The sequence below is a fragment of the Xenopus laevis genome, chromosome 8S, assembly GCF_017654675.1.
Source record: "Xenopus laevis strain J_2021 chromosome 8S, Xenopus_laevis_v10.1, whole genome shotgun sequence".
NCBI classification, from domain to species: domain Eukaryota; kingdom Metazoa; phylum Chordata; class Amphibia; order Anura; family Pipidae; genus Xenopus; species Xenopus laevis.
Window position 1 is genome coordinate 10,115,701 of NC_054386.1, and position 10,351 is coordinate 10,126,051.

A 10,351-nucleotide genomic window follows, 5' to 3' on the forward strand; every position below is an offset into this window, starting at 1 on the left:
TCGTTCGATCAAACTATTTGCGGTAAATCTTTCGACTTCGATATTCGAAGTCGAAGGATTTACATTCGGCAGTTGAATATCGAGATACTCGACTCAGCTGTCGAATATCGAGGGTTAATTAACCCTCGATATTCGACCCTATGTAAATCTGCCCCCACATTTTGGGGTTTATCCCACTCTTCCTTTTACGTTGGTGTTTTTCTGTATGGCAGGTTTTAAAATAAAATGGTGATTTTACATTGAACAAACAAAATAAGAACAGTGAAGGGTTAATCTAGAAATTGCAGCCAAGCCAAAGTGGGGGGGGGGAGGGTAAAGAGGGACTCCAGGAACATGTTAGCTGCTTTCTGCTCAGATACTGCTCTGTTCTTTGATGCTTCTCTGAATATTTTTCTCAAGGTTTTATGTCTCTTGCATTTTTTAAGAAGCAGTGAATAAGAGTGATTACTTAGTGAAGAGGGTAATTTATTTTTTTTAAGTGTAATGTGGCTCATTCCTGTCATGGTCCCTTTAAGGGGCCCTTCAATAATGACTTGCAGTGGAACTGTCCGTGGTGCTGATGGGAAAAGCTTTCAGCCTGAGCCTGTTGTGTTTCTGAATACAAACGCCCAGCCACCTGCCTGCAGAAATCCTGCTGGAGATTTATAACATGCAATTGGGATCATGTCACCAACGTTATCCCTCTCTGGGGGTTTGACACAGTTCCCTGTTTGCGCAGTCTCTATCTGGCAGCCCTCCCTTAACAGCTGGAAAAAATGGCGCTGAACAATTTCCTCTTCGCCCAATGTGTCCTGTATTTTCTGGCATTTTTGTTCAGCTTCATCGCTGTCATCCCTCTGAGTGAGAACAGCACCGACTTCCATGGAAAATGCCTCCTGTTTACCGAGGGCATGTGGCTGAGTGTCAATATTACAATGGAGAGGGAGCACTTCACGGTGGATGAGTGGGGGCCGGAGTCTGCCTGCAGGTTCAGTGTAATCACCGGGCTCCTCTCATTGCTGGCGTCTGCTGTGCAGGCCTGGAGGAGCCTCTACTTCCTCTGCAAGGGCCACGAGCAGTGAGTTTCACCTGGGGGGTTGGGATATTCATATCAATGAAATATATTTTCAGATTGCTTAGATCAATATGCTCTGCAGTCATTTCTCTTGTATTAACAACCAGCCTGTGTCTGTGTAGTGCTCCTATCAAACCAAGCATCTATGTCTGCCTTACTGTCCATTAGTCCATCACTCAGTATGGCTATATCACCAATTCTATCTATCTATCTGTTATATATCTGTCTGTCTATCATCTATCTATCTGTTATCTATCTATCTATCTATCTATCTATCTATCTATCTATCTATCTATCTGTTATATATCTGTCTATCTGTCTATCTGTCTATCTATCTATCTATCTATCTATCTATCTATCTATCTATCTATCTATCTATCTATCTGTTATCTATCTATCTATCTATCTATCTATCTATCTGTTATCTATCTGCTATCTATCTATCTATCTATCTATCTATCTATCTATCTATCTATCTATCTATCTATCTATCTATCTGTTATCTATCTATTATCTATCTATCTATCTATCTATCTATCTATCTATCTATCTATCTATCTATCTCTCTATCATCTATCTGTTATCTATCTATCTATCTATCTATCTATCTATCTATCGTCTATCTGTTATATATCTGTCTATCTATCTATCTATCTATCTATCTATCTATCTATCTATCTATCTATCGTCTATCTGTTATATATCTGTCTATCTATCTTTCGATCGATCTATCTATCTATCTATCTCTATCTATCTATCTATCTATCTATCTATCTATCTATCTATCTATCTATCTATCTATCATCTATCTATCTATGTATCTATCTATCAGTCTATGACCAATTAACTATATATTTATCTACCTATCATCTATCGCATATGTACCTCCTGTAGATATCCATCTTGCATCTTGATGTTTTGTTTTAAATGAAGATAATATGGGTAAAATGTACTGTAGCTTTTTAAATATTATGGATGATTCTTTTATATACGGTTATGTTTGTATTTCCCCCATCCCCCATAGCACTTTCTGTACACAGAGTTGTATTTGCTTCTGTTTTCTGCAAGTTATCTTTGCATTAGACCTATCTGTGTGAAGAGCACTGCATACTCAAGGTCAGGGGAATCCAAAAGGTGGATCGGGATCTGCCAGTAGATATTTAGCTGGTGATCAGTAGATCACTGTCAGCAAACAGCTTGTCTAAATCACCCTCCTGTTTTATGATTTTCATTCAGATATGTTTTATGTTAAGGTTACATAAGAAATTATCTGTTAAATATAGCAATATATCATACCTTACCAGAACATGCCATTTCTTTCTAAGAAACACTGTTATAATACGCACCTTCCTCTAACCCCCCCCCCACTACCAAAACACCGGTCCAGGCTCTCATACTCTCCAGGTTAGATTACTGTAACATATTACTAGCTGGTCTCCCTGAATCATGTCTCCACCCATTGCATTCAATCTTCACTGCTGCTGCCAGCATGGTCTCACCCGCATCTAAATCTGTCCCCTCCTCCTCCTCACTAATAAAATCTCCTGGCTTCTTATCAAGTGGCGCATAAAATACAAAATTCTTATCCTGTCTTTCAGAGCCCTTCATTCTTCTGCTACTCTTTATATATTAGATCTCATCATCAACCCATACGCTTACTCCTGGGCCCTGCACTCAGCTCAGGAGAATCTACTGACTGTTCACCAAAATAGCTGCGCACATAAAACCTTTTTCAATGATCGCACCCCGCTTCTGGAATGCTTTACCATTGTGCATCAGGAAAGCCCCCACACTAACACATTTCTCTAAGCTCCTTAAAAACCACCTACTACTTGAAGCACTTTGCTAGCCCTCCTCTGCAGCAATGTATCCTTATCCTACACACCTATACCTCCACTTTTTGTTTCTGTTTTGTTCTCCTTTACCTAATAGATGGTAAGCTCCTTGGAGCAGGGACATCATCCATGCTGTGTATTGAAAGTTCTTAGCTCTTAAGCATTGCTTTAGCTATTATTAATGTATTACTTAATTATTAATATAATCTGTTTGTGCTCATACCTTGTGAAGCACTGCGTACAATTGTGGTGCTATATAAATCAATGCATACATGTATAATATACATGTATTCGAAGGCAGATCGGGCTACGTCTATTGACACGATGGAAACCTGGAGCTACCACAACCTCCTGACCAAGTTGTAGTCCCCTCAGCAATCTGAAAAATTTGCTACAGTTCAGTTGAGGCTGAAATTCTGTGAAATATGTTACAATAGAGCTTGAAATTACACTTGCAGTCATACACGTGCCTCCATTATTTTGAAAAAGAAAAACTCTGAAACATGGTTTCATTAATTATTCATAAGTGGATTCAATGCCAGGAAAACATTTTTAAAAATATTTTCAAAGAGGGAAAGAATGTATGCCATAAGAAACCTTGCTAGACATGGCATGTACAGTACATGGTTTACATATTTGACCTGATAATGGATCAATAAATCAGTTAAATTTTAATTTCAAAATGAATCATGAATTAGACAATATATTATTTATTCACTATTTTGTTTTTGGCCATGAAAGTCCCCCTGCCTTTATCTCTTTCATCAGATATTAATCACTGGGCAAACCACTGGAATTGGTTGATACATACAGTAGGGGCATTAGTACTTCCATAGAATACAAATTGATACAACAATTAAAGCATGACTTCTGGAAAAAAAAAACATTCAATTTCTCTGTACCTGTTAAAAATTATTTCTAAAAAATCAGTTTTCTGACTTATTATATAGCCCTTTGTGCCCTAGATTACTGTTATTTTGGAAGGAACTAGCTATACATATATCAATAGAAGAAAAAAAACACAATTCCAAGACTATAATTGAATTGTAGCCAATTCCAAACCCATTTCTGATTTTTTAGAACTATTTGCACTTATAATTTCCATGGATCGCCTGTTAATGAATGCCTCTTTTATTAATTGTATTCCCTCTACTAAGGCATAAAGTCATCCGGCCAATTCCTATCACACATGATCCAGCTTGGCAACTTAAATCATATCACATTTACCACATTGGATGCTAGTGAGTGTGTGATGTGATGAATAGTTAGTAGACAGCTTATAATTTATGATTTCAGATCTCATTAGGAAAAAATATAAGGGGATTTAAGTGACAAGGATAATGAGACTTGAGAAGAATAATCTTGGGCCTTCTCATTTCTCCTTGGTGTTATTAATTAAACCAGATGTCTTGGGAGACCACTTATCTCTTGAATATGGTGGCTGGAAGCTGTTTAGAGTGTCTGTTGATGCTGTGTTTTGACTCATTATGAGATATATTTTTCTCCATTTTATTGCAGCTCTTTCTTTTATGCTTTCCTGAATCTGCTGATCAGCTCCTTTGTGGTTTTTCTCATATTTATTGCCAGCACCATTGTCAGTGTTGGATTTAACATGTGGTGTGATGCCATTACAGAAAAAGGAAGCCTTCCTCAAAGGTTAGTATAATAATCAATTGTCTTGGATGGGAAGGTTAAACAAGAGCTAGACTTATTATTGTGAAAAAAGCATGTTATGATGTACTGTTGAATGATTTGATTGTGTGTGATTTTTGAATAGTAAAAACTAAAGTAATACATATTTACTAATTTTACCCATAGATGTCCATATCAAGTTAATGTGGCCATAGATGCACAGATAATAGCATATAAAATGAATCTTCATTCAATATTTAGTGCGTGTATGGTGCGAAACGAGCTGACCGATATCGGTAGAACACTTGGATATCGGTCGGCTCATCGATTGGGTTGGACGGAAAATTTTGATCTGGTGCCTTTCAAGGCAAGCAAACATCTGCCATTGTTAGTGCTGAATCGTCAGATACAGGTCGGATTCTATTGTTTCTACCAGTATATCTGACGATTCAGCTCTACACGTGTGTTTTGAACGAACGATCTTTTGAAGATCTTTTCCAAGAAAGATCCTAATTGTTACATCTATGGCCATCTTTACTGAATCTGCTGTGTAGACTTTGTTTCTGTTTATATTATGATTTTGGTGGACTTGGGTGATCACAAATGCCATGTACCAGTAAGCAGATACATTCACATTGTTACCCACATGTTAATTCTGTTCAAGGAGAAGAAGTAAATATCTTTTTCACAGTTAAATAACCAACGATCCAATTAAAACCCAACCCCTTGGCAGCACATCACTTTTAGGCTCAAATAATATGTTTTACATAGATAATATTGTTCCATTAATTATGATTTCTGTTTATATTCTCTAAGCTGTGAAGAACTTCAGGACCGTGACCTAGAACTTAATTTAGAAAACTCATCATTCTATGATCAATTTGCCATTGCACAGGTGAGTAAGGAATTTTGCATTTGCTTTAACCAGCTTGGATACTCTTATAGTTGATATCATCCTTACATCTTCCTTTTACTTCAATGTATTTACTTACCTAACACATTTAGCTCATGAGGGCTGGTCAGTATGGTTTCTATAAGTGTTTTTTGGTTAGAATGACTGATTTCTCTAGCTAAATGCATGTTGGAACTGGAGATTTCCTTATTAGGTCTCCCTAAACCCCACAAGGGTCATTGCATTTTGTTCTTTGCCTGGGGCGTTTCTGAGGCTGCTGATGCTTGAGAAGGTACCCTCTGCACTAGAAGAACCGAATTTCCATTTATAAAAATTTAAATTCGGCTCTTAAAGTTACCGGAGTCGGCTTTGTGCTGCCCCTGGCCACTCACTGCCATCTATGGTAAGTTTCCCTTTTGATACGAGACAGCCCTAATGCTGCCACTTTACTAATTATTTTATTAGTTGAAATGATAAAACTGTAGAAAATGTCTCTGTCCTGGGATTCTCAACGAAACAAGCAAGATCTGGGCTAAGTAAAGTTAGAATGTCTGTGTTTATGTGGACATTGCAAGTTTATTCAAGCTGAGCCATATTTTGTTGCCAATAGTAGTTGATGGCAGAAAAAAACAGGTGGTCTACCTTTAAAAGGCTTTATTCTGTTTTAAGAATCAAAAAAAGGGCAACGTTTCGGACTCCTCTGGGCCCTTTATCAAGGCCCGAAACATTGCGCTTTTTTTTATGTATTTGGCTTAATAAACCACTTTTGACACAATTCAAACAAAAAGATGTGCATCTGGATTTTTTTTGCAATTGCTCTATTGACTATAGTGCAAGGGAAGGGTCTTCTGGGTAAGCATCCTGCACTTTTGGATTGGGTTGAGCTCTCCATCATGGTGCATCATAGACTCCAATTGGTGAAAAAAATTGTCGTGCATCAAAAAAAAAAAAAAAATTGTCGCCATTGACTTCAGTGCATTTGGCTAATTTTTTTTGCTGTTTTGTGAATTACGGGTTAGATTCGCCCATCACTATTTGTAAGCCCTAAAATTGTTTAATGTATCTTACCTACATATTGAAAAGATCTCACTGTATTAGCCCCCATCCTCACCCAGGGCAATAAAGAACACTGGATAAAACAGTTCAATTGTGTAACTAGGTGATCAACTTTATTAATATAGTCATTTTTCAGCATCCACAGAAATCAGATTTATTAGAAGTTATTGTAATTTTTCAGCATCCACGAAAAAGCACATAATTGACCAATTTAAAAAATGTCAGTTCTTTGCGGAAGATAAACATGTTCTGTTCTTATATCCCTAAATTCTTAGGGGCAAATTTATTAAGGGTTGAATTTCGAGTTTATGGGAGTTTTTAAAAACTTCAAGTAAAGATACACTGGCACACAGAGCAATTGCAGTGTAGGGTGACCCCTTGCTGTTTATTTGTGCGGACGTGCGACGAACCCCTTTCTCAAGCCCCGATACGTTGCACGCCCGCACAAATAAACAGCAAGGGGTCACCCTGCAATGCAATTACCCTGTGTGCCAGTGTATCTTTACTCGAAATATCTGTTTGGGGATTGCCGTACCCTCTACTCTGTGCACCGGGCTATCTTTTGGAAAAGCATTGAAGAGTGTGCTCTTCCTCATCCTTGTTCCAGTTTTTAAAAACTCCCATCAACTCCCATAAACTCTAAATTCGAAAAAAAAAATGACCAAATCAAATCAAATTCTGTTCAAGTCTTTTCACCAAAAAAAATGTTTTGTTTTTTTTTTCAAAAGTCCACCAAACGACTCCAAATTGATTGTAGGAGGCCCCCCATTGGCTACACCAATTCGGCAGGTTTTAGATGGCGAATAGTCGAATTTGAATTCTTACAGGGACAGTACATGATAAATTTCAAAAATAGGATTTTCTATTCCCTAGTCGAATTACACTAAAATAAACTCGAAATTCAAATTTAAAAATTAGAATTTTCACTTTGACCCTTGATAAATCTGCCCCCTAATGTAAGCTTTTATAATGCTCTCTACCTCTGCTAATACAAATACCTATCCTGTACTTTACAAATATGGACTGCTCTGTGCTGCTTAACCAGTGTTCAATCAAATGAAATATCTTAAGCAAATGCCCCTAACGTTTTACTTACCCCTCGGTACAGATTCAGGCATTGGAGTTCACGGGCGCCATCTTCTTCTCTTCAGAAATTTTTGGAATGAGACGGCGTAGTTGGAGCAATTTTCTGTTTCGCTACAACTGCGCATTTGCCCGGGGTAACTTTTAGGCTGGTGGGAGGTCTACGTAGGGTAGGGATTTTTTACCTTTAGGGTAGGGACACACTGGGCGTTTTGGGGAGTTTTAGTCGCCTGGCGACTTTTCTCCCCGAATGCCTCCCCTCGCTCTGCGCCTGGCTAAAATGAAAAATCGCCTGCGCTAATCACACGCGGCGATTCGTTTTCCGAAGTCGCCCGAAGTTTCCTCGTGAGGCAACTTCGGGCGATTTCGGAAAACGAATCGCCGCGTGTGATTAGCGCAGGCGATTTTTCATTTTAGCCAGGCGCAGAGCGAGGGGAGGCATTCGGGGAGAAAAGTCGCGGCGATTAGTCGCCAGGCGACTAAAACTCCCCAAATCGCCCAGTGTGTCCCTACCCTTAGGGTTGAATTCTTCTTTTAAGCAATTAAGAATTAAAACTAAAAAAATGCCAAGGATATTTGAAAAGTTAGCAATATATTTAGTATTATAGATCTCTTTATTCTGTATTCAGAGAAACTCAATCTCCTTTATATTCTGTCTTCTTCCTTTTCAGTTTGGATTGTGGGCAGCCTGGCTGACTTGGCTGGGAATAACCATTCTGGCATTCTTGAAGGTTTATCACAACTACAGACAAGAGGACCTCCTGGACAGTCTGATTCACGAAAAGGAGCTGCTGATAGGGAAATCCCCTTCAAGAAATTCTATGCAGGAAGAGAAAAGTGCCATTGTTTAATTTCAGTGAATACCACGTTTCTGAATCACTAGCCAGTGTAATGTATTACTATCTGTATTGATGGTTTTTAACTGGGAGTAGCTGGGTGGAATCTTGGTGACAGAAATCGAACCAAAATTCTGGGATGCCGATTGGGGCAAAAACATAAAATCCTTACATGGGAGCTGTTTATGGACAGGAGTGCCTTCTTGTAATTCAAACAATATATTACGTAAGTTGCATGAAATGTGCAGAATGGAAATAACATTTGCTTTACTTTAAAATTAATTTAAATATCAACTTTTTGCTTAGTGGCTTAAAACTAGCAGACTGTCTCTTATATCAGAATACACTTTACGGTACTAATATAAAATATGTTTCATTAATGTATGTAGTATGTGAAGTGCTGATGTTGCAGTATATTATTATTATTACATATCATGATTGAAGAAGGCAGATCTCTATTGCCATGGAAGATAATAGCTATATATGACAATTACTCCTAATATGACGTTCTGAAGCTGAATATTATTGTATATGAACTGTAAAATAATGCAGTCCGTTCTTTTGTTCCTGAACGGGAAATGGAAACTAATTGAGTAGGCTGCAAGTATTGGATATACAGTTGTGGAGCCATCAAAATCACAAAGAAATCTGCTTTTCTGCCCTATATCTCCCAATTAAACCCCAGACACTCTGTGATGTGACAAGAACCCACCATTAAATACAAGTCCTGTTCCTCCTGGGTTCTGTAAATGTGGCTAGGCCCCCATTAAGATGTCCCTTTTCAATGGTAGCCCTGTTCAGTAATTTGAAGCCTGCAGGACAAGGCAGTGCAGAAAAAAGTGGGGAGCAGACCTTGTGACCAGTGAGGACTTGCAGATGGAAGGGGGCCTGGTAAATGTCAGCTCCCCCTTAATGCCCCCCAAGCAGTTGGAGAACCCCTACATTTGGCACCACCCTACCTCTTGCATCCTGCTATTCATATGGGTTGTTGTAGGGCCTGCAGGTGTGGTGTTGGTCATGGGTGTTGCTCCCTAGTTCACCACTTTAACAAGAGTTGTATGTAAATAATTTCAGCTACCTATGAATGTAGGAGTCAACGTACGTTTGCCTTAGGACACAAAAAAATCCCTTTAAATTGAAAGGAAAATATAAAAAATATAAAAAGGTGCACAATGGCCACTTTGCTAATGGCGCTTAAGTCTTGGTTCATTTGAATAAGAAATATTTTAAAAAATGATTCTTTGGGGATTGGTACGATGTCCAGATTCTCCAGCTTTTTGAATGTGTCAGTACCTGGCAGATCTTTAAAGGGATACTGTCATGGGAAAATAGTGTTAATAGTGCTATTCCAGCAGACTTCTGCATTGAAATCCAATTCTCAAAAGAGCAAACAGATTTTTTTTATATTCAATGTTGAAATCTGACATGGGGCTAGACATATTGTCAGTTTCCAGCTGCCCCCAGTCATGTGACTTGTGCCTGCACTTTAGGATGGAACTACTTTCTGGCAGGCTGTTATTTCTCCTACTTTATGTAACTGAATCAGTCTCAGTGGGACGTGGCTTTTACTATTGGGTGTTGTTTTTAAATCTACCAGGCAGCTGTTATCTTGTGTGAGGGAGCTGCTATCTGGTTACCTTCCCATTGTTCTGTTGTTAGGCTGCTGGGGGGAAGGGAGGGGTGATATCACTCCAACTTGCAGTACAGCAGTAAAGAGTGACTGAAGTTTATCAGAGCACAAGTCAGATGAATGGGGGCAGCTGGGAAACTGACAATATGTCTAGCCCCATGTCAGCTTTCAAAATTAAATATAAAAAATCTGTTTGCTTTTTTGAAAAATGGATTTCAGTGCAGAATTCTGCTGGAGCAGATGTGTTTTTTTTAAAAAAAAATGTTTTCCCATGACAGTATCCCTTTAAAGTGTAGCTACTGTATATTGATGACTAGGTCTCTTTCAGTGGAT

The 10,351-nt window shown here is 38.5% G+C and overlaps 1 protein-coding gene across 1 annotated transcript; it reads left to right on the forward strand.

Annotated features, from left to right (window-relative positions):
* The first annotated feature begins 334 nt into the window (after positions 1–334).
* On the forward strand, positions 335–9,756 carry tmem179.S (transmembrane protein 179 S homeolog). The gene is made up of 4 exons (XM_018232309.2): positions 335–1,057; positions 4,408–4,545; positions 5,338–5,416; positions 8,224–9,756. Exons 1-4 carry the CDS (start codon positions 756–758, stop codon positions 8,401–8,403), a joined length of 699 nt encoding a protein of 232 aa, XP_018087798.1. The 5' UTR covers positions 335–755; the 3' UTR covers positions 8,404–9,756.
* The last annotated feature ends 595 nt before the right edge of the window (positions 9,757–10,351 follow it).